Source organism: Capricornis sumatraensis, chromosome 4 (assembly GCF_032405125.1).
Source record: "Capricornis sumatraensis isolate serow.1 chromosome 4, serow.2, whole genome shotgun sequence".
Lineage (NCBI taxonomy): Eukaryota > Metazoa > Chordata > Mammalia > Artiodactyla > Bovidae > Capricornis > Capricornis sumatraensis.
The window spans coordinates 118,092,918-118,117,531 of record NC_091072.1 but is presented as its reverse complement, the minus strand read 5'-3'; the positions used below and the strand labels follow the sequence as shown (position 1 = coordinate 118,117,531).

The 24,614-nt window shown below is 50.1% G+C and overlaps 1 protein-coding gene, 1 long non-coding RNA gene and 1 pseudogene across 2 annotated transcripts; 1 reads left to right on the top strand and 2 right to left on the bottom strand.

The window, feature by feature from the left end:
- Positions 1–1,966: 1,966 nt before the first annotated feature.
- Positions 1,967–4,280, bottom strand: LOC138077697 (uncharacterized). Its single transcript, XR_011144812.1, has 3 exons — positions 4,151–4,280; positions 2,340–2,449; positions 1,967–2,180 (listed from the first exon to the last, which is right to left on the bottom strand). It is a non-coding gene; the product is annotated as an uncharacterized lncRNA (long non-coding RNA).
- Positions 4,281–6,254: 1,974 nt separating this feature from the next.
- Positions 6,255–21,944, bottom strand: LOC138078711 (apolipoprotein L2-like). Its single transcript, XM_068971485.1, is given in 7 exon segments — positions 6,255–6,329; positions 7,056–7,073; positions 9,346–9,404; positions 12,889–13,098; positions 13,101–13,801; positions 16,439–16,559; positions 21,914–21,944. Coding segments are annotated over 7 exon segments (1,215 nt in total).
- Positions 16,845–19,631, top strand: LOC138077977 (zeta-crystallin pseudogene; annotated as a pseudogene).
- Positions 21,945–24,614: the final 2,670 nt, after the last annotated feature.

Below are 24,614 nucleotides of genomic sequence, written 5' to 3'. Positions count from 1 at the left end.
AGATGGGGAAACAGTGGAAACAGTGTCAGACTTTATTTTGGGGGGCTCCAAAATCACTGCAGATGTTGACTGCAGCCATGAAATTAAAAGATGCTTACTCCTTGGAAGGAAAATTATGACCAACCTAGATAGCATATTGAAAAGCAGAGATATTACTTTGCCAACAAAGGTCCATCTAGTCAAGGCTATGGTTTTTCCTGTGGTCATGTATGGATGTGAGAGTTGGACTGTGAAGAAAGCTGAGTGCTGAAGAATTGATGCTTTTAAACTGTGGTGTTGGAGAAGACTCTTGAGAGTCCCTTGGACTGCAAGGAGATCCATCCTGTCCATTCTAAAGGAGATCAGCCCTGGGTGTTCTTTGGAAGGAATGATGCTGAAGCTGAAACTCTAATACTTTGGCCACCTCATGCGAAGAGTTGACTCATTAGAAAAGACTCTGATGCTGGGAGGGATTGGGGGCAGGAGGAGAAGGGGATGACAGAGGATGAGATGGCTGGATGGCATAACCAGTTCATTGGATGTGAGTTTGAGTGAACTCCGGGAGTTGGTGATGGACACGGAGGCCTGGAGTGCTGCGATTCATGGGGTCGCAAAGAGTCAGACATGACTGAGTGACTGAACGGAACTGAACTGAACCATAAGCACTTTTAGGACTGGATTGTTTTAACTCTAAGACAACAGAAGTCACTTTACAGCAGTCAGTAACCCAGTCAGTAAGAATGGGGTGGTTTCTGGGGCCACCAGCTTAAAGATGACGGAAGCGGCTGAATTAAACGCCAACAAGAAATGTGTGACTCATGCTGGGACAACTGTCAGTGTAGGAACATGTTCGTGTTGATGAAGCCTAGTTCTGTAGAAAAGCAGGCGTGAAAACAGGGTGAAACCAGAATGATGAGCGTGAACTGTGACCTTAAACAGATACTGTCCAGCAGCATCTTGCCCACCCACATGGGCACCCATGGGCTTCCATCCACTCAAAGGAAGGAAGACCCCTTGCAGGGGAGGTGAATTCCAGAGACTGCCTCTCTGCTCCTGCAAAGGCAAGGATGCTCTTGAAGGTGATCAGAGCAGTGGTCATAAGCGGGCACCCACATATAATCATAACAATAAAAGATAATGATTGCTATGAATGTTTCATTGAGACAGGCAGAGTCTGTGAATGGCCATGAGTTCATAATAATATTCAAAGGAGAGGACTTTAGAAAAGTGTGGCCAAAAAGAGAGACATAAAGGTGAAAAAGAGTGCTAGTGGTTATGCAGGAGACGCAAGACGAAAGCAATATGGGATCGATGCCTGGGCAGGGAGGATCCCCCTGGAGAAAGAAATGGTTGCCCACTCCAGTATTCTTGCCTGGGAAGTCCCATGGACTGAGGATCTGGGAGGGCTCCAGTCCGTGAGGCTGCAGAGAGTGGGACACAATTGAGCTGGTGTCTTTCTTTTGTTTCTATGGTGCAAAGAAGAGTAAATGTAATGGGAATTGTTTTGCTGTGAATTGAATTTAATAATAAGAGGAGTCTTGAAGTCTCTGGGTATATTCTTTTCTGTTTATTTACACAAATGTTTATAGAGGATTGAGAAAGAAAGAACCCCTGACATCCGGGGGCTGGCCTGGTGTCACAACAGGGTGCTGCTCTTCACCCGTTGGATGTAAAGGCTCTCACAAACCTCCAGCCTCCCACAGGGTCACCCTGAGAGCAGGAGCGAAGGAGACAGCAAACACCCATCACTGTGCCCCCACCAACACCACGCCCCTCCCCTGGCTGAAAAGCAGGCCTGCTCCTTCTTTACCAACACAGCTTCATCCTCGCTCTGCTCGCCCCTCTCCATAGATGAGTTACTGAGAGCCCGCTGGCAGTGCTGCCTCCCATTCCCCGCAGCACCGCATCCAGAGCAGCCCCATTGCCTTAGAGCTTCCCCCGCACCCCCCCACCTAAGCTCCAAGCCGAGAATCCTTCTTCCTGCACCTTCCTCTGCGATGTTCCCAGCTCTCCCTCACGAAGAGTAACCATCGGCTTGTTTCTAGGGAGTGTGCCTGGTGGCAAAGGCTGGAGGCACCGTCACGTGGATGGGAGAGAAGTCACAAAGGCAGGCCCTCCTCCAGGTAGATGGAAGAGGAGAGCTGGCGGCCCTCTGCCCCTTCTCTGCCCCAAAGCTGCAGGACCCCAGGAGCCAGGTCAGCCTATTGAAATCATGAAACATGAGAACAGAGCCTAGTCAGAAAGAAGAGGAGGGCTCAGGCAGGAGGGCCAGCTCCTGGGTGATGACAAACAATTGTAAATGCGTTGAACACTGGACTCATCCTGCCGTCCTTCCCTCCCATTCTTGGCCTGGTCCTGACCCTTGTCTGGGGCCTCAGCTGGGTGTGGATGCTGACGGTGCTTCCTCTGCTGAATTCCTCACCAGGGCTTCCTCCTCTGTTAGCCTCTGATTGGTCCCTTTCTGGAAAGGCTGTTGGTGGGAGAGGGGAGGACCCTGGAGAAGCCTGTCCCTGCCCAGCTGCATGGCCAGGCATGCATCCCTCCCCTCCTGGTGGGCAGACAGATTCTCCCCAAACATGTCCCTCATGTGCCTGCAGTCACCCTCCCTGGGAAGGGAAAGGGGCGTTAGGAAAGTCCCTGGCCGAGCACCTGGACTCTCCCGACTGCCCAAGCTCCCGTGTTCCTCACACTCTCTGTCTCCGCAGGGCCTGCTGCAGGAGACTGACAGCTCCCTGCCACAGGCTGCCCTCCCCATGCATGTGCTTCCCCACTGGCCTCACCGTGTGATGGGTTACTTGTCCCTGGAGACCCAGCTCCAAGCCTCCCTCTGCCACCTTCCCCCAGCTGCTCCCCAGCTCCTCTTGAGGATGCACTTTCCTGGGAGTGGTCCCTTTTTGCTCAGTTTCTCTAGGTCTGAGAACCCTTCCCTCATCATCAGGGACCCTGTCTCTTCTCTGCTGCTCCTCCTGTCCAGGGCCTCTGGGCACCCTCCTTCCTCCTGGGCACAGCCTGTTCAAAATATGAGGTGTGGGACCCTTTATGGGGACATGAAACAAGCAGCTTCTCGATGACACAGGACAACCCCTGTTCCCCCTGTTAAAATTAGAAATGGAGGGAGGGGAGAAGGGGAGAAAGAGGAAGAGAATGGAGAAGAAATGAAAGATCCTAATCAATCAATCATTCTAAAGGATCCAACGTAAACCAGAGAGAAAAAACTGAAGGGACCGAAAGAAACTCAGCAGTGGCCACAGGACTGGAAAAGGTCAGTTTTCATTGCAGTCAGAAAGAAAGGCAATGCCAAAGAATGCTCAAACTACCGCACAATTGCACTCATCTCACATGCTAGCAAAGCGATGTTCAAAATTCTCCAAGCCAGGCTTCAACAGTATGTGAACCATGAACTCCCAGATGTTCAAGCTGGATTCAGAAAAGCCTATTATACTGATGTCTGTAGAGTTTGGCTTTTTATCTTAACATTGCAACACCGGCATGTGTGTGGACCTTGTGCAGTGAGCCCTTCTCACTTCCTCCAGCAGCGCCACCTTCCCCACACAGGACCTCCCATCACCCACATCCTGAGCAGAGGGCCTGGCAAACACAGGAAGCCAACACCCTTCGACTCCCCGCTTGGTGTCCGGTCTGTCTCCAGGCCAAGTGTCCCCCAGGCCTGGCACTGAGTCTAGCACTCAGAGGCAGGGTTTTTCAACAAACCTTGATTCCTTGTATCTGAAAAAAATCCCCTTTCTCCCATCAGCCCCAGCCTAGCACCCTGGGGACAGCTTCAAGGTGGCCAGGTCATAGGAAGGGAGGCTCTGACTTCTTGTCCTCCACCCCGTCTGCTTCCTTTAATTTCCTAAATGGCTGAGTACCTGGAACATACGCCTTCCTTCTGGGGTCGCTGCTTATGTCTCAGGAGTCCATATCCTGAGCTGAGCCCACCTGAGCAGGTGCCGCCCTCCCTCTGCTCTGTTTAGGGGCCCTCGGCTGGGAGGAAGGCCTCAGACATACCTGCCTCCACGTCCAGGCTCTGCCCCTGCTTAACCTGCTGCCTTGGCCATGACCTCACCTGTCTGAGGTTCCATTTCCTTCTTCTGTCAGTCAGGTACAATCATCCTTTTCTCAGACAGTCGTCCTGAGGATGGGAAGAGGGGATGGACGGGGTCTTACCCACCTGCTTACTCAGGAACCTTCCTCTGTCCGAGTGTGAACGAGATCCAGTTGTTCACATCTGTGCAGATGCAGCCACCAGCTGTGCGTCTCTGCAGTGAGAGCACAGCTGTGCATCTCTGCAGTGAGAACACCAGCTGTGAGTCTCTGCAATGAGAACACAGACACCCTCTGGGCCCAGATAAACTCTGGGAAGCAAAAGTGAAAGTCAAAACCCTTATTTCTGAGTTCTCAAGTCAAACAAACATCCTGCCCACCAGGCCCCACCCTGGGCTATTCCCACCATCCTGCTGACACCCTAGACAAGCAAGTCCAGTCCTGACATTCCACGTCCTTCTTGACACAGTCCACCCTGCCTCGGGCTCCTTGAAGGAAGACCTGCCACCAACACAGCGTGAGGCCCTTGGCAAATCACTCCTACATATTTCTATCTTCTCACCCACCAACCCCACACTCACCAGCCAGCCACCTTTGTGCCACCAGCACGTGGTACCATCCCAGAACACACCAGTTGCTCAGTGCATGCTGGTCACATTCTGCTGTGGAGGGCCACGCTCATGTGGCTGCCAGGATTCACTCACACAGGTTCTTCTGTCAGGGACACTCGCTGCATCCTGCTGGGAGAAACACTTTCTCAAAGCCCAAATCTGAGCAGTCTCCTCTGAGAAGCCCTCTGTGACCTCACCTGCAGAGCCCACCATTTCCTGCTCTGTGCCCATGGTGCCTGGAAGAGGGGCCTAAGGTCATCCCACAGCCACTCTAAGCCCCGCCTCCACCCCTAGGATCAGATCCCTCTGGACTGAGCCCTGCTGGCAGGGATGGAACTAGCACCTTTAGTCCCAGTGGCCCACAGGAGGAGGCCCAGCCTTGGTGATCACTGCCATAAGGTGCAGGCAGAAGTTCTTGGGAAGGGCTGAGAGCACGCTGCCCTTTTCTACCTTGGCTTATCTCAATTGATAACAGATTTTTTTTCTCTCCAAATGGAAGACTTTTATCAGAAAACCAGTGTCCTGGCGACTCAGAGAAGTCTGCAATGGAGAGCTTGCCCTGCCTCCATTTGGTTCCTGAGCAAAGAGCCTCTGTGGGTGGGGCTGAGCGAGTGGCAGGCACTGTGCTCGCACCGTCCACGCCTTTCCTGTTGAATCTCACATCAGCTCTAGGAGTGCTGGCTCCGTTTCACAGATGAAGAAATGCAGCTCAAGTTCCCACAGTCTGAGAAGCCTGCAGCTGGACTGCTGGTGAACTTCTCGGTTTGCCTCAAGCAGAAGTGGCTGCAGTGGACCTGGATGCCCCTCGGAGGCCCCCTGCCCTTCCCTCAGGGCGGCTTCACCCCAGGAAACGTCCCTGGGCCATTATGGTCCCCTCCCCCCAGGTTGGAGGGAGGGGCAGGAGATTATTCCATGAGGATAGCCAACCATAGTTTGGTCTTAAAGCCAACTGTTATGTATCTGATGTGTTTTGCAGATAAGGGAGCTGAGAGGAGGGGAGAAGGGGGTGTTCTTCCAGCAACTCAGGGACTTGTGTTTGGTGGGAGAATGTCAGCAGCTCACGTCCTGCAAACATTCATTTGACACCGTGTTTCTAGAGCTCAGGGTTCAGGCCAGGACAGACGCCCCAGAGCCCAGACACAGAGGAGTCAAGGGGCAAACAGGCAGCTGCCCTGCCCACTGACCTGCACAAGCCTGCTCCCACAGGAGCTGCTGGAACTCAAGGATGCCTCTTGCCAGAGCTCAGGGTCCTCTGGGGACAGCCAGATCTGGGTGTCACACCTACAGGAGGGACACAGGGAGCAACAGTGGGAGGCAGGGGTTTTTCTGCAGGCAAAATCGGAGCACAGTCACCCCTCTCACCTGCTCACTTTAAACCTCAGGCAGAAATCCAGGAAGCAGAGGGGCAGGAAAGTCATGTGGGCCTCCCCAGGGGACACCTGCCTGGGTGAGGGAGGCCAGGCCCTGCTTCCTCAGTGCCTCCACCACAGGACAGCTGGGGGCCTTGAGCTGGTGGTGGGCATCCCAGGACTCACTTCCCAGCCAGGTAGCCCCTGCATCAGGCCTGGAAGCCGATGATGACGTCAGTGGTCTTCAGTTCCCGCTCCTCCCCCAGGTGGGCTAGCACGGTAGCCCAAAGAAAACCTTGCTCTGGCCCATGCGGTACAGGTTACTCTCAATCTCCAGGGCCTTGATCTAGAAGAGGAGAGCTGGCCACTGACCACATGCCACCCCAGCCACCACGGAGTGCTAGAGAAAGACCAAGGCCCTGGATCGGTCTTAATGCTCTGCACACAGACTTCTCCTGGTGCAGGGAAAGTGGGGTGGAGGGACGCCAGGAAGGGGGCATGTGGGGGCCAGCACGGGACAGGTAAGGAGTCAGACTTGCAGAGAAACACAGAACCTGGGCCCTGAAGGGATTTTACCTGCTGGCATCTCTGTCTCCGTGCATTTCTAACAAAGGTGGCAGTGGACATCGGGGCTCTGGTACATTGCCCTAGGTAATTAGAGAAAGAGTGTTTCTTTAAACAGGTAGTTTAAAGTCAAGAGGGGCTTCAACATACTTAGGAAGCTAAGGAGCAAAGCAGGGGAAGCCAAGAAAGTGAGGCCAGGTGCAGGATGGCACTCAAGGGCCACAAGTGGCTTGGGAGCAGCGCTGTGACAGGGCAAGTCTCTCATCAACAACTGTCATTGACGAGGAGGCTGGGCCCAGACTGGGTGTAACCCAGCATCCAAGTGTAACCAACTGTTAGACACTCTGCGCAAGCAACACAATTTGCTGAGAACCAGCTTTCGTCTAAGCCAGGCCCTCCACAGACTGAGGACACCCCTGTTCAATTAGCTCCATGCCCTGGGATCCAGCCACTGGAGGCTGTGCGCCAGGTGGTGTGAACATGCCCTCATAGATGGCCTTGGCCACACCTTGATGGCGAAGTCAGCCTGCAGGGACACCCGGGGCAAGGGGCGAGTTTGGGGGATGGGTCAGACAGGGAGCCTTTAAGCACTCATTCCCTTACCCCACTCCAGTACTCTTGCCTGGAAAATCCCATGGACGGAGGAGCCTGGTAGGCTGCAGTCCATGGGGTCGCTGACAGTTGGACGCAACTCAGTGACTTCATTTTCACTTTTCACTTTCATGCATTGGAGAAGGAAATGGCAACCCACTCCAGTGTTCTTGCTTGGAGAATCCCAGGGACGGTGGAGCCTACCACAACCATGTCATCTGCAGGGCCCACCCCCAGAAAAACAGCCTCAAAGATGAGGGAAAAACTTCATACACAAATATGTTCACTGCCGTGTTATTTAAAATGAAGGAAGTTGCAAGACCCTAAATTCCAACAATATGGGCAGAGCGAACTTAGACATTTGCAAAGTGTTAGCCATTCACTTGTGTTCAAGTCTTTGTGAAGCCATGGACTGTCACTCGCCAGACTCCTCAGTCCATGAAATTCTCCAGGCAAGAATACTGGAGTGGGTTGCCATTCCCTTCTCCAGGAAGTCTTCCCAACCCAGGGATATGAACTTGGGTCTCCCGCATTACGGGCAGACTCTTTAGGGTCTGGCCACCAGGCAAAGACCTTTTTAAAATATAGGGATGAACTGAAGTATGTACAGAAGAAATGACAAGATTTTTGAGATTTGCTTCTAGAAACATAGCTGCACTGTAGGGAGATGTCCAATAATCTCACTGGGGGAATTCTTTTACTTCTCTAAGTTTTACCCCATTTTCTGAATCTGAACCGTTAGTTGTAGTGTTTTCATAATGAAATATACAGCTTCTTTAATTATCAGGTTAAAGAACGGTTGGGCATAACACGTCTGCTGTCTTTCAAAAGCAATGTCCCTATCTTTGGAGGGAGGGCTCTGCCCAGACTCAGCGGTCATCACCGGTATGAGGTCCAGGACGGCACCCTTTGAAAAAGAACAAGTTAATGAGAACTTCCAGGCATTTTTGAGAGATGGGAGCAGGGTCTTAAAGATGCCCAGCAAAAAGGCATGAGAGAAATGTGAAATTGTCAACAGAGGCTCTGCCCGGAGGCACTCAGGTCCTGGGTGGTGGGCACGTGTGTGCAGCACACATCCCTGCCCACCTCTCCCCATGGGGGACAGGACAGCAGGTGGGGACAGACAGCGGCATGGTCTGGGCTCCCACAGGGGTGGGCACTCTGCGCTGGACCCAGGGTGAGCTGAGTTACAGAAACACCACATGCTGGCTTCACTTCCTCCCAGAACAGGACACCCTGCGTTCTCCCGACCAATCAGCTCAACTTGGATCAGGGAGGAGGTTCAAGGCACCCAGAGGGCCCACCCAGGATGGCTTCCTAGGCAGGGCATCAACCACTCTCCTGGTCCCTGGGCCCAGCTTCCTCCTGTCCTCCACTGGGGTGACAGGCACCTGCTCTCAGAGGTGCAGTGAGGTCCTGATTAGGACCCAGGTGACAGTGCTGACACAGCGATGGCCCAGCCCAGGCTCCACAGGGGTGAATTTCCCCACAGGAAAGAGGAACAGGGAGTGGGACCCAGTGAAGACTGGGATCGGGGGAGCAATGTTCCTGGGGGCCGTGGTCTCTACTGCACTCCCTGTTGCTGCACATACATAATATACATGCAGAGTACCGGGAAAGGAGCCCGATGGACCAGGAGAAGCACTGGCATCATGCTGGGGCCCTTCACCCCTGACATCCCTGCAGATGCAGCAGGTGGAGGTGATTCGTGTTTGTCTCCAGCTGGGGAAGTGGGAGGTGCACTTGCTGTCGTGTGTGGGGTACTTAGACCCAGAATAGCGTGAGGAGAGTCGTGTCTGTTGGTCTGGGCAGAGGACACGTGTGCATTCAGGAATCACTCAATCTGGAGTCTCTCTACCTGAGATTCCCCCCAGGGTTCGGGTCCCTGTTACTCATTCATCTTCTTCATCCTTCAGCCTGAAGTATTAGTCCAAGGATACTGTCCCCAGGCCCAAGTTATTCTGTCTCTTGGGAACTTGACACTGGGATTCCAGGTATTTGGACCTAAGCCCCCTGCTCACGGGACCTCAGGGGACAGACTATGGGATCCTGGAGGGGGACATGTCCTGCTTCCTGTCCTCCCTGAACTGTGCATGTTTGGGCTTCTTTCTATCCTCTGACCTGGACTTCTTCCCTCTCAGTGCATCCTCTTCTGTGCTCATTTAGCCAGACACAGTTTCTGTTGCTCAGAACCACAAGGATCTCACCTGACACGGGTCACCGTGGAATTGCATCAGCCGCACATTGAGCTCACTGGAGTCCAGCTCTAAGGGTTCAGGGGGAGATGGGGGTGGACACAGAATGTTCTGTACCCAGTGCCTGAAACCCTGCCCAGAGAAGTCTGGGCAGGATGGGAATTCTTCAGGAACTGAAGAAGAACCGATGAAGGAATGAACTCACATTTCTGAAGGTCAGGCAGGCGATGGCCGTGACTGCTGACATCTTCAAGAAGGAATGAGAGGACCGGTTGAAGCCTCAGGAAAACATGGGCTGAGAGGGAGTCAGAGGCACTGAGGAAAGTCTTCTGAGGGAGGTTTGGACAAAAGTGTGGAGAAGGCTCTGCAGCATGTGGAGAGGGACTTAGGAGATGTCCTGGGATCATTTCCAAGTCCCAAGTCTCTGGCTTCCTGCCCTGGGCTCCAGGCGTGGGATCCTGTTAGGTGCTCACATGCTCCACACATGGAAACACAGAGAGTCAGTGCCCCGTGAAGCAGGCTCGTGGGGGTAAGAGCAACACCCAGATGCTGCCCTTTCCTCCCTGGAAAGGAGGAACCTGAGGCATCCCATTACAGTTCCTCAGAAGGTCGTGGCAGGTGCAATCCCAGATGGGTGACCAGGTCAGAACATGGCCTTGGAAGGACTTTCCCTCCTTCCTGCCTACTTCCCCCAGCCCCTCAGTCCTGATCCTCGGGATGGAGTGAGCCTGGCATCCAGCTCTGCCCTAGGGGGGACCACAGGCTCCAGCAGGTTAGGCTGCAGGGAAGCTTTGAGTGTCTGTGCTCAGAGTCATAGGCAGCCATAGAGGAGGGGAAGCAGGTAGGGCTAAGATCAATATTCTTAAGAGTCATTCTAGCCCTGTGTGGGGAATAGACAGGTGAGGCAGGGCAGTGCCCCAAGGTAAACACATGAAGACCATTCTGGAAGCTCCTGCAGGAGTCCTGGTGAAACATGAAGGCAGCCTGGGTGAGGCGTGTGCTGTCTTTCCCTACCCCTCTGCTGACCCCCCCTCAAACCTGCACACAAGCCCTCGGCTCTCAATCACCCTCAGGTGCCCCGTGTCCATCTTGGTCCCCGGGGGCTGGAGGAAGACCATCCCCGTGCTCAGCCCAAGTCAGACGACATGGGCTCCCGCGGGTGTCCCTGAGGCCTGCGGTGCTCCAGGGTCTGAGGGAAACGACTTTATGTGAGCCCAGAGGGCAGGCAGGAGGAGCCATGGAGGATGTGTTCCCTGAGACCCTGGGAGACAGGCTCATGGGGAAGGAGGTCGGGCATCCGGAGCCCAGCTGAGCTCATCAATCAATGCAAGGAAGTCTCAGTGAATCAGCTCGTATTTATTGAACTAAAGTCTGTAGAACACAATGTGGAGAGAGGCAGATGGTCCTAGAATATCTTATTCTGCTCCATCCCCAACTGAGGAGGAAACTGAGGGTCAGAGAGGCCTTGTCTGTTGACCCCAGGCTGGTTGATCTCCTTGACACACCGCATAGTTCCTTGACCTGTTTGATGCCTTCTGCTTTCATCTTTCTTTCTGTTTTTCCCAAATCAATCCCTGTTCCTACACAACACTGGGAATTTCATGGGAATTTCGTCGGTTTCTCGGTGCACCCTGAACTCAAAGGGCACCAGGATGCTTGCCAGATGCTCCATCCACTGTGTTGCCACACCCCTGCTGCCACCACCATCATCACCACCACGGTCATCAGGAAGCTACTGCCTGAAGCTCTACACAGACCGTTCTTCAGAGAAGATGCACAGATGGCTAGCCAGCATATGTAAAGAGGCTGAACACTGCTGAGTATTCAGTTCAGTTCAGCTCAGTCGCTCAGTCGCATCCGACTCTTCACGACCCCATGGACCACAGCACGCCAGGCCTCCCTGTCCATCACCACCTCCCGGAGTCTACTCAAACTCATCTCCATTGAGTCAGTGATGCCATCCAACCAGCTCATCCTGTGTGTATGGTAATCAAAACTACAATAAGGGATCACCCCTTAACAATCTGAAGAGCCATCAAGTAAAAGTCTACAATCAGTGTTGGAGATGATGTGGAGAAAAGGCAAGCCTCCTACACTGTTGCTGAGAATATAAATTGGTGTGGCCATATGGAAAACAGTAAAGAAGTTCCTTAAAAACTAAAAATAGAGCTATCCTGTGATCCAGCGATCCCATTCAGGGCATATATTTGGAAAAGAAAAAGTTCCAATTGGAAAAGATACACGCACCCCATGTTCACAGCAGCACTATTCACAATAGCCAAAGCATGGAAGCAACCCAGATGCTGTCAGCAGATGCAGGGATAGAGACAATGTGGTCCACACACACGGTGGAATATCACTCAGCCATAAACAGGATGAAGAATGCCTTTTGTAGTGACATGCATGGATCTAGAGGTGATCATGCTCAGTGAAGTAAGTCTGGCAGAAAAGACAGATATGTAGTATCACTTGTATGGAGAATCTAAGAAGTAGTCTAGGCGGTTGCCTGGTGCTCTAGGGGCTAGAATTTGGTGGTTTTGCTGCTATGGCCACGTTTATCCCACATTAGGGATCTCAGATCCCACAAACTGCTAGGCATGGCCAAAAAAAAAGAGTCCAAATGAACTTATGAACAAACCAAAATAGACTCATACTCATAGAAAACATAACTTGTTGTTACTAAAGTGAGAGAGGGGTAAACTAGGAGTATGGGATTAACAGATGCACACTACCATACATAAAATAGATTAAAAAACAAGGACTTTATGTATAACACAGGGAATAATAGTATCTTATAATAATCTGTAATGAAAAAAATTAAAAAGAATAAAGATATATACACAGATTATGTATAACTGAATCACTTCGATGTTCACCTGAACTAACAGAATATTGTAAATCAACTCTACTTCAATTAAAGAAACAAGGAGACAAAAGAAGTCACAGCCTATTTAAGATAAAATGCTGGGTTCAAAGGCGAGTTGTTGGAGATGTTGGGCTAGAGGCCACCGCCAGGGGGAGACTGTTCTTGCTGGGGCATCGGACCCCGGGAAGGGCGAGAGAGCAGCCCCTGCTGCTTCTCCTGGATCCCAAGGGGCCTGCCTCTCTGCCTATCCCCCATTTTCAGCCCTTCCGTATTTCTGTGTCTCGTTGCTAGTTCCCCTGCCTCTCCCTTTATTCTGCACCCAGTGTTGTCTTTAGTTCAAAGCACGTGGTTTCTGAAGGGAAGGGAGTTAGGGGGAGAATGGATGCATGCATGTGAATGGCTGCGTCCCCGCACTGTTCACCTGAAACTATCACAGCACTGCTAATCGACTATTCCCCAATACAAACAGAAAGTTCATAGTGTGAAAAAAATAAGAGGTTTCTCCCTTGCCCTCGCCTATTCTGCAGTCCCCCTTCCTCTCTTAATCCAGGCTCCTCCTCTCTCCCCATCTATCACCTACATTCACCCCTCCCCTCCTGGGCTCAGCTGCAGAAATGCCAGTTTCCTAACCCTCAGCTCCAACAAGTTTGTCTCACTCTCCTTTCTTCCCTGAGAATGTGCCTCCGCACCTGGACCCTGAATGTGTCCCTGCACCCTCACTCTCTGGGGGTGGTGGAGTGGGCTCCTCTTCAGACACCTGTAGATCTGGGTGAGCTCCTCCAGCTCCCTCGCCGGCTCCCTGGCCCGCTGCCGCAGGGTTTCAGCCGATGCTGCCTTTGCACCATTGTGCAGGTGCACTGACTCCTTCACCAGGAAGCCCACATCCACCAGGAGGAAGACCCTGCAGTGGCCGCCCCCGCGATCCGGGCTCCTTTGGTAACTGCCAAAGCCGAGCCTTTGAAACTTGCCTCTACCTGCTGGATGGCTGGGGCTGCGATTCTCCCAGGGCTCAGGTAGACGTTTGCACTGACTTCAGAGTCAGGATTGGCTTCACCTGTCTCCATGGCATGTATATTTCTTTCAAGGCGTTTCTCGGCTTCTGCCAATTTCTCTGTTGTGGGAACAATTTGGGGGTTGCTCTTGAGTACCTCTAGGAGCACCTTCCACTTCTTGACACCAATTGACATCAATTGACTGGCTTTGTTTTCTGCTGATGACCTACTCACATGCTCCACGATGCTGGTGGACACAGCGGTCACAGCAGCCGCTGCTCCCAGCCCTATTCCAGTGGCTGAGAGTGCCACACTGGCCCCCGCTGTCACAGGTGCCAGAGCCAGGCCGAGGATGGTCAGGGCGCCAGATAAAGCGCCGGTGCTGTGGGCCACCACATTGGAGATGGTACAGTCCCTGTGGACTTTTCCAACACTGTCTGCAAGCTCCAGGAGCTTGCTTTTGAGCTCCACCAGCTGCTGTGTCACCTGAGGAAACTTCTTCAGAAACCTCTTCCTATCCAGCTGCTCTTTTGGAAGCATTTCTTGCTCCTTCTCAGCCAAGTCTCTTTTCATTTCATTCAGATATTCGTGTAGAGCATTCATGTCTTCCCTGTAACAATGAAGGTCAAGGGGTTAGAAAGGCAGTTTCCTTGTCTGTAAAATAGGTTCAAAAATGTCTATTCTGCATAAATACAGAGAGAGTACTCTAAATCAATTAGAAAAGAAATCTACAAAAGTAAAATTTCCTCTTTCAACATTAAACACAGGTTTTATACCTTGTAGATGCTCCATATACTTCTTCAATCCTCTAACAGATAAACAAAAGTCACCTTAGGATACGCGTAACTCAAGAGAGATATTTGATGGAATTCCCTGGTGATCCAGAGGTTATGACTCTGCACTCCCACTGCCTCGGGCATGACTCAGTCCCTGGTCAGGGACCAAGGATCCCACGAGCCATGTGGCTCAGCCAAAAAAAAAGAAAAACGCATTTGGTAGGGATGTCTCAGAGGCAGGGCGTCACCAGCACTTCGAAAGAGTTGGTGAGTGGGAACTCCACAGAGAAACAAAGAGAAGAGGGATCAGAGCAGAAAGCCTGCATTCAAGGGCCTCGGTGTGTAGCGAGGGGTCAACCTGATCTTTGCCCTTGGCTACTGGGAAGTGGTCCCTAAGCCCCTAGAATATTCTTGCTGATACGAGTGTCCTTGTCTGCCTGGGCCTTTTGGCCACTGTTCAGTCTGACTAGGAGACATGTGATGGGGCCTCTGGAGGAGCTGGACTCTAGGACATTAGTCTGACCTCGGGGAGGCGCTGGAGACCACAAGTCAGGATAATATTTTTTTTAATGGGTGACTGTCCCTGGCAGGCAGTGTTCCCTGTTCCCTGCCATACACCGAGTTCCAGAACAGTAACCCATCCTGGGGACAATCGAAGCTTCGGGTGTGAAATCCGCCCAGACTCTGCCCTGTGACTGATGGAAACCCACAGGCTTCCTGTAATACACTGGGATCAGGATGGCTCTCAGTCAGTCCTGTCTGCTCTATAGAGAATTCTCAAACCTGAGGGTGGTTTTGGGGATCCCCTAAATTTGCCATTGGCTCAAATGAAAACATAGTCCTGGGCACTGTGTGCTCACCCTTTGCAGACTGGCTGTCTCTGTGACTTAGAATTTGTAGAAAAAAAAAAAAGCCCAAGTCAGAACTAGAAGGCACCTTAACAGTCCTTTAGTCTGCCATCTGCTGTCTTCTAAGGCTTGTGTCCTTGGCCTTCCCAGCAGCAGGTCCCTGAGTCCATCCACTGCCCCAGCTGCCTGGAGATCGGGAGATGTGTTGCTTATTCCCCTGGTCTCTGCAGCCCACCTCACTGACTCCTGACCCAGCACCCAGCACCCCTGACCTCTCAGGGGTCACATGTTAATTTGTGACAGCCTCATGAGCCTGTACCCCAAGGCCATGTGGAATTTTGTGGATCCTCTAAAGGTTCAAGAGACTTGAGGAAACACCCATCTGAACGGCTGAGCCTGAAGAGACCAGCACTTGCACAGCGGGTGGAGGAAGTGTTTTCCTCATCGGTGGGGATGCGTGAGGCTCCTCAGAATCCCTCAAATGACACACAATTGCAGCTACTCACTGTGACCCTGGAGGGCTCACTGAGCCACAAGGCCTTCCATGTCAGGGAGGCTCCATGTGGATTAGAAGAGGGTCCCAGATGGAGTGAGAACCCAGGTCCCAGGCAGGTTGTGCAGACAGGGTCACCCAGGGCCCTCTAGCCCAGCATGAGGGGATCCTGTCAGGGAGGGAAGAAATGTCCCCCCTCCCCCTCAGGGGGCCTCTGCTAGGGTCACAGACCCTTCAGTCCTGTGTCCTCGGGGCCCACTCTCCTCACTCTAATCCCGGTCCTGCTGCCCAAGCCCGCCTGCTCGTCCTCCAGCCTGGACCCTCTGCTCCACCCTGACCCCTGGGTCTGACCCTGGTGCAGGCCTCCCTGGGCCTTTGGACGAGATGATTGCACTTGGTTCCCCACCTCTGACCTGCAGTTCACTCTGAGGCCATCACCATAGTCCATCAGACTGAATTGCTATTCCCAAGGACACATGCAAATCTGAAGCTCTAACACATAAGCCCAGAGCCGAGGAGCCGGGCAGGGCTAGATCCAGGATCCCACCAGCTCCGCCCAGTTCCTCTCCAGCCCCTCTGCTTTATGGGCCAGCAGGATCCTGCAGGCTTGGTGCAGTTCCCAAGATGGGGACTAGAAAGGCTTTATCTAGGCAGAAGCCCGAGTAATACAAACGATGGCGTCAGGATTTCCTGACTTGCCCCAAAGGAAATTCTGCTTGGTTCTCATCACCAGAGAGAAAATTCTTCCCAACAAGCTTTTTAAATGTTAGTATTGATTGAGTACCTACTCTGTATCACTCATGATGGGAAGATCGTTGCATGCATGATCTCAGTATCCTCACAATAAAACTGAACAGATGATGAAACTAAGGCAGAGAATAGCTCAGTAATTTGTCCAAGGTCTATAACGAGCCCCGTCCTTGCAGGTTTCATCTTTTCTCAACCTGAGGTTGTTCAATGCCAGCAAATGACATGGAGGAAACATTCCTCATGAGATATTGAGAAGGAACATCCTCAACCCCCACCATAGGGTCCTGCTTGGAGGAGGTGTGCCTGCTAGCACAACTCTAGTCTGGTGCTACGGGGTGTGGGTGACCTTCCTGACACACCAATACAGCTGTACAGGTTACCTGGACAAACCAGCATTAGCCTCAATTTTCTTCAGGAATTCAGTCAGCAGGAGAAGCAGTTCCTCTCTGCTCAGTATGTTCCAGAGACACTCAGCAACATCCTCAAAAAAGATCTCAATATCTAGATGAAAGGAAAGGGAATGAGGTTAGAAGAATTTGTGAAGAGAAAAAGGGAAAGTGTTAGTCGCTGAGTCTTATTTGATTCTTTGTGACCCCGTGGGCTGTAGCCTGCCAGGCTCCTCTGTCCATGGGGTTCTTCAAGCAAGGATACTGGAGTGAGTCGCCATTGCCTCCTCCAGGGGATCTTCCCAACCTAGGGATAAAATCCAGATCTCCCACATTGCTGGCAGATTCTTCACTGTCTGAGTCACTGGGAAAGCGCAGGAGATTTTGTGGTGGATCATAAATGGTATTGGGTAGCTTTTTTTTTTAACCCTGTGTAACCTGGGGGAGGGCTCACAGATTTTGACAATCCACTCTAGAACAGGTATCTGGATCACCATGGTGACAGAAGTTGAAGAGAGCTATTGAGTGTTTGAATTTGGTGGACCCGAAGTGCTGAAACTCCAGCTGGATGTTGCTGTACCAATTCTGAAAGACCACCTGGTTCCCCAAAGTCCAAGCATGTGGTGTAACCCAGTGGATGCATATATCCGCTCCTGCACTCACAGTATAAAACCACTTCTACCTGCTACTCCTAGCTGAGATGTGGCTGGGATAGTAGAAGCTGCTGGAGAGATTGTATCTGCTTGCAAGAAGTGATATTCACTACCAGGACGGTCTCTGGGGGCAACACCAGTTTGCTCTGGAAGCCCTTCACACTGTTTACACACTTCCCCCAAAAACTGGACTTTAAACAAGAAGCTGCCACCAGCATCTCATGTTATACTGCTTATCGAGTCTGCTCCGCAGTGCCCGTGAAAGCTGGAGGAAGTGTTCTGGGGCAGGTGGAGGAGCTGGAAGAGCAGCATGCCACATGGTTAGAGCTTACGGCTTAAAGATTTTGGGCACAGCTACTACTGAGGAAGGACAAAAGATTGCTTTCCAAAATGGAGCCCACGAAGTGTTTAATCCAAAAGAAGCTAATAATATTGATAAAACTAAGAAATCTGTCAGTGAAGAAAGAGTTGATGTGATTATTGAAATGTTTGCTAATGTCAAATTTAGCAAATATTTAAATTTTTTGTCACATGGAGGACGAGTAATAGCTGTTGGCCGCAGAGGTCCTATTAAAATAAATCCACAGGATCCATGACAAAGGAATCTAGCATAAGAGGAGTAGCTCTCCCTTCATCCTCCAAGGAGGAATTCCAGCAGTTTGCAGCAGCCCTCCAAGCCGGAATGAATTGGTTAGTTGAGACTAGTAATAGGTCCCTGGTATTCACTGGAGAAGGGGGCCCAGGCTCATGAAGATATCATTCACAGCAGTGGGGCCACAGGAGAAATGATTCTCCTCTTAAAATCATTAATCCCTCCATTGATTTCCTGTGTAATTAAGAGGTTTCTTACCTTAGTTTTATGTACACTGCATTTGCTCTGCTTAGCAATCATTTGATTCAGTGAGTTTCTTCCATTTAAAAAGATATTTATCTTAGGATTCATAGGCGTTGGAGTGCAGTTTATTTTAGAGCTGGGAATATTCTTATGCCTTCTACCTCTCATCAAGGAATAGTGGGAAATAGGATGTTAGTGGTCACTTGGCTTTGGAGGACATTACAGAAATTCCTAACCAATGCTTATCATGAATTCCATACCTTTGACTAAAACATGCTAATTCAAAATAGGACTCTTGATTCCCAAGTCTACTTCTCTTTACAAAGGTTCTTTAGTCTCTGATTAGCCCAGAACTATACTGGACTCTGACGATTCTCTGAACTAAATGAGACCCTTTTCTAAAATAATCTCATCTAGATCTACAGGTCTCTCAGAAGGACAAGATAAACCATGTCCAGAGAAATCTGTTAGTTTTCCAATATTCCCCAGTAGTTTATGCTATCACTAGGTTAGTTACTAGCTACCAATGACCCATGTACTCTCTGAGGACATCAGCCTTCTCTCTGGTGTAATATGATACTAGGTGCGTAGTTGGGCTTTCCAGGAGGCGCTGGTGGTACAGATTCTGCCTGCCAGTGCAGGAGATGTAGGAGATGTGGGCTTGACCCCTGGGTCAGGAAGATCCCCTGGAGAAGGGCGTGGCAACCCACTCCAGTATTCATGCCTGGAGAATGCCATGGACAGAGGGGCCTGGCGGGCTACATACAGTACATAGGGCTACAAAGAGTCGCACAGGATGAAGTGACTTAGCACATCAGGTGCATGGTTTCCACATATATACGCACTGATTGGTTCAACTTGTTTCTAGCCGCATGAAGCCTTTCAAGTTACAAATGGCACGTGCCACAGCCTTCTCCAACTATTACTTGGGGCCTCCTGGATCAAAGATCCTCAATATGAGGGTAAGCAGAACATGCTGCCTCAACAATTTAGGGTCTGTGTCCCTGGCCAGCTCAAAGCAGTCTGAAAAGAATTGCCACCTTTTTCCCTAGTAGCCATATTCTCCTAAATGAGAAGGGGAGAAACAAAGGATTACAGTCAGGGAGGAAGGACAGGGGTCCCCACGTGGCAGGAGGAAATAAACTGCGAGTGCCAGACGTTTCCCCCTTATCTACATGAGATTAAAAGGCTCCTGGTAATCCTGTGTTGCCATGACGCTACCTGGTGCCCCCTGAACTTAACTTTTTCTCAGACCTTGAGCTAACCAATGTGTATTTCTCATGGAAATGTTTTTCTTAAGCTGTGTTATTGAAACTATTCATTTGCTTGGAAATCTGCCTTTCTTCAAGATTCATGTCAATTGTTTTATGGCCAGAGGTGAGTCCCCTTGTGACATTCTATCTCAAAATGCATGTTGTGGGAGAGGAGCCTGGTACAGCGCTCTCTGTCTGAGGCATTTCTTTTATCCGATCAGCAGCTTGCTATCAGGCATATAATGCCTTGCTAAAAACTAGCAAGGGGACACTCTTTCTGTCCCCTTCCGAAGTCTATGTTAGAAGCTTTCTCTACCCCATTTACACTTTAATAAAACTCTACTACAAAAAAGCTCTGAGTGATCCAGCCTTGTCTCTGGCTCCAGGTTGAAGTCTTCTCTTTGGAGGCCGAGGATACCAGATTAGCTCACAACTCATGGAAGTAACCTTTCAGAATTGTATCTATGTGTGACAGGGATCGTATATTTTTATTTAAATTAATAAACAAAGTTTATGCCTTAAGAATGATCTGCTTTTGTTATCATAATATGATAACTGCAACAAATTCTAGAGCAAAATTTTTTTAAGTGCTATTTAGTATAAATTGTTGAAATTCATCTTCCTGAGTAGCGATCACCTGGGCACTGTTGGTAGAGTCACCGGGGGTTATTGGCGGAACTGCTTTTCCCACCATCACCCTCCAATTCATATGTTGAAGCTTTAACCCCCAGTGACTCTATTTGAAGACTGGGCCTTTAAAGAGGCAATTGAGGTAAAATGAAGTCATAAGTGTGAGCCCCTAATCCAATAAGAGTGTTGTCTTTATAAGAAAAGAAGACACCAGATTCTCTCTCTTCCTGCCCCCTCCTCCAGAGGAAAGGCCACGTGAAGACACAGTTAGAGGGCAGCTGGGAATTGCAAGCCAGGCGGAGAGGTCTCACCAGAAACCGCCACTACCTTGATGATCTTGGGCTTCCAACCCTCCAGAATCATTATCTAATCCTGGGATTTAGATGCCTTCAGGAATGTACAATTTTAATTTTTAGAAAGAGAACGAGGGCTTTCTAGGGTGTTACAGTGGTAAAGAATTCGCCTGTCAATGCAGGAGACACAGGAGTCATGGGTTCGATCCCCGGGTTGGGAAGATCACCTGGAATAGGAGATGGTAACCCACTCCCAGTATTCTTACCTGGAAAATCCCAAGAACAGAGGAGTCTGGCGGGCTACAGTCCATGAGGTCGCAAAGAACTGAAGACGACTGAACCAATGAGCACGTGCACACACTCACAGAGAAAGAATCCAGGCGTGTGTGATTTGTGAGTTTCTGCTGCCAGCACAGACTGGCAGCACCCTGCACATGCGTGCTCCATGTTTTGGCAGTGAAACAAAAGAATATTCACATGAAATGGGATAAAGAATGTAATGAGAATAATTAACCTCAGATCAGTACAGGGCAAGATCACTGCTCAAATGAGTGACCAAAATCCCTGTGTGATTTCAGGGATCTAGAGGTTACGGAACTGAAGGTAAGACATAGGCAACTAGGAGATATATATATATGGGAGGGGCTGGGAAACGATGTAAGATGTGTTTCCTGGTACATGAACAAACGGAGGCATTATTCTTATTTCACAGAAGAAGAACGTGAGACTCAGACAGGAGAAGGGACAGCCCAAGGCCAGTGAGCAGAAAGCTCAGAGGTGGAACCCAAGGTCAAGTGTCAGACACTTCTTGGACATGACTGTGAATCCTCCTTAATTTAAACCTGTGATTTCTTCATTCTGCGACATAGGGATTTTTCCAACTAAATTTTGGTGGTGAGTACGCTGCAGCTGGAGGAGAGCATGGCAACCCACTCCAAAATTCTTCCCTGGAGAATCCCATGGACAGAGGGGCCGGGTGGGCTGCAGTCCATGGGGGTTTCAAAGAGTCAAAACGATTGAGCATCTAAGCACAGACTACAGCAGCACACTGCAGCATACACAGAAGTAGAAGTGCAGCGTTGTTCACAAGAAACTTCTAGAACATGAGAAACCAATGTTACCTAACTTTAAAAAAGGGTTTAGGACCACCCACCATTGAGTAAGACCACTATGTGAGAGGATCCTAATCGCAGACACTCAGAATGGGCAGGGGAGGGGATCAACCAGCTAGAGGAGGGGTGGAGCCAGATGTGACCCTGTGCACAACCCTGTCACCCCTCCCCTCCAAGGGGAAGGTGGCAAAGGCAGACGAGGGTTCAGTTCACTGTCCGCTGAGTCTTGCAGGGTGGCTGGGCAGGCGGCAGGGTGAGAGCTGAAGGAATGGTGTCTGTGGTGGTGCCCCAGGCTCTGGGAGCAGGAGGAGGCTCAGGCCAAGGGAGAGGGCAGGAGGAGCTCCAGGGGCCCTGGGTGACCTCCTCTTGCTGCCCCATTTGGCCTTGGGGACTCCCTCTGCTCTCCCCCTCCCCATGGGCTGTCCTGGCCTCACTTCTGAGTCACTAGCAAGAGGGCAGTGTGGGAGGACGTGAGCACCGAGCAAGTGGCTCCCCAAGGAGACGACTGGGAAAGAGGCTCTGTGGACACACTCCCGTTGGGGGAACTTCACATGGCCCCCCTGAGGGGCTCCAGGACGCTTTTCCATCCTCTTCTTGGTTCTTGATTCCTCTGTAGGTTAACTCTGCCTGGAGGAACCACTCTCAATTCTGGGTCACATGTAGGAACTGGCCAGAAAAGAGGCAGCTGCCTACCTGAGCGGTCTCCGAGGTTTTCTGAGCTCATGGTGGCAGCAGCGGGGTCTCAGAGATCTCCCTTCAGCTCCTGGTCTGCGTGAGGCTGGCAGGAGGTGTGACCTCACCCTTGGGGAGAGAAAACACAGACTGTGGGCTCGATCACGAGTGAGCGGCAGCTGAGGGAGCAGTGCGGGGTGAGGCCTCAGGGGGGTTCTTCCGGGACGGCCACCAGGGCCACCGGGAACTTAACCCAGCGTGGCTCTCTGTCCCCTGGGCTCTGCAGGTCACTAGTTAAGGAAAGCTACTCACCTCCCTCCAACTTCCTCCAAGTCAGAGTCCTGTTGGGGTACAAAGAGAAGATAATGACAGAGGAGACAGCCATCTGTGAAGTTATAGGAGTAATAAAGCCAGAGACAGAAGAACAGGTAGGAAGGAACACTCTGGAAATTACGTGAGGTTGGAGCAGGTCTGTTACGAACCGGTAATAGGTGATGTTGGTCCAGTGTCTATGACGTGCAGGCTCCCGAAACTAATCTAACTTTGGGTCAGCCCAGTTTTCCACATGGGTGCCAGAGCCTGGACTTTCTGGTTCAAATCCCAGGTTTGTGATGACTGTGCTCTACTCCATTTAATACATGAAAATAATTACTTGTGGATATATGTTTATTGGTAAATGACACTTCTCATTCTAAAATGATGTCTTGCCCCCCAGGCTAGAGTCAGCCTTGACAGAGTTCCTGGTGGTGCAACTCCAAGAGCCCAGGTCTTCCTTGCTTCTGCAAGAGCCTTTATCTCACAAGGGCCTGGAGTCCCACCAGCCCCACCACATTTCCTGTGTCCCTGCCCTGTGTGGCTGAGGACCCTGATGGTGCCCGGTCCTCTCTGCTGTCCTCTACTGACTACTGGACTTTAGGTTGGTTCTAATACCATATGTAAATAATAAAGAACATTCTCCTTGTATTAAACTGCACTCACATTTGAGACTGTTCCCTTAAGCTATTTCTAGAAGTAGAATTATGAAATCACAAGGAATCAGTACCTAAAAAATTTTCATACCTAGAGCCACACTGTTATGCAGATTGTCATAATTTATGATCATGCTCAAAATATATGAGGGTGTCCATCCTTTCAGACTTTCCCATTCTCAGTGGTCTTTTTTTTAAAAAAGCTTCAGGTCTTTATATATAAAAAATTTACTTTGGTTCTGCATGTGATTATCTCGCTATGGGAGAAATAGGAAAGCAGATGTTGATTACATCTAGCTACTGTTTTAAGAAAGCAAAAGAGTCTTTGTCAACTCCTCCTCCTGAGACCTGACTGAAATGATAGTAGAGGTACTTAGAGGTATAATAACAGCTACTGGTAAGAGTGACTCGTGTTTGTGGTCATTGCTCTGCATTGGTACTGGCTCTGAAACTTTACATATGATAACTTGCATGTTATTCCATTAACATTTGATATGTGTACATTGTATCCCCATCTACTGATAAGGAAGCTGAAGTACAGAAGTTTTATGATTTGGCCCAGGTCAGAAGTCTTGCCCCGGTAGACTGGATTCCACCCCACTCAGTGGGCTCACCCCACTCAAAATAACCTCCCTCTTCTTCCTCTGCTGCTAATAAAAACAAGCATGGGGGCAACAGGAGACCAGAGTATTCAACAAATGTCTGAAGACTCACTGGATGGAGAAGTGATAGCTGAATAAAGAGGAGCTCAGTAGAGTGAGAGAAACAGGGAGCGCATTCACAGGAGAGAACGGTCTGCTGGGCGGAGCCCCGGAGAGGGAGCAAGATGAGAGGGAGGCCGAGGGGAAGCAGGGGACAAGCCCACCACCCCCACACCCCATCCCATATTCACAGCAGCCTTCACTCTTCACCAGGGTTTTCAGAAAGTTACTTGCAGTTGAGGTGCAGGGAAAAACAATAGGTGGTGTGTTTGTGTAATTATGGAGGAAGATAAAGGATACCCACAAGAGAGATAGACGTGGGATCCAGGAGTCAGGAACACCAAGCCAGCCGGAAGGGAATCCAAGGATCACATCTAGGCGCGCAGAAGATCTAGAGAGAAACCAGTCCAGAATGGGATAAGAAGTCCAGAGTCTGTGGGGACAGGGGACTCGGTACCACATGAGGCACAGTTGGAAAGAAATGGAGGAAATGTTGAAGATAAACAGTGGAAAGAAATGGAGGAAATGTTGAAAATTAACAGTGCAAGGGGTGAAAATGAAGCCAATTAGAAACATCAGGAAAAACTAAAGTTCTGCCCAGAAGCACGTGCAGCTATTTGGTACAAGTTAGCTCTAAAAAAATGTATTAAAATGTCACAAATATGTAAACTCTCTTGTTTGATTTTTTTTTTTTAATCTAAGGTAAATTAATGTATCTCCAAGTCCTGGTTTTCCCATTTTGATTATTTTGCATGCTGTTTTAAAACTGAAGTATTGTTGATATATTTAATATTTAACAATTCATTTAATCAATATAAAAATTAAAATACATTTCTAGAACTTGGGAGCTGAAGCTCTGAAGGGAAGAGTTGTTTACAAAGCTAGGAGTAAAGAAATAGTAGCTCCAGTTGAGAGTGTAACAAATAAAGATGTAAATAAAATGTTTACAAATGCAAAGCTTCCTAACAGAGGATATAAAACTAGAGAAATAATGATACAAGCAGAAGATGGGGAAGAGTATAAGAAAAGTATAAAAATAAATGAAATCTTTAT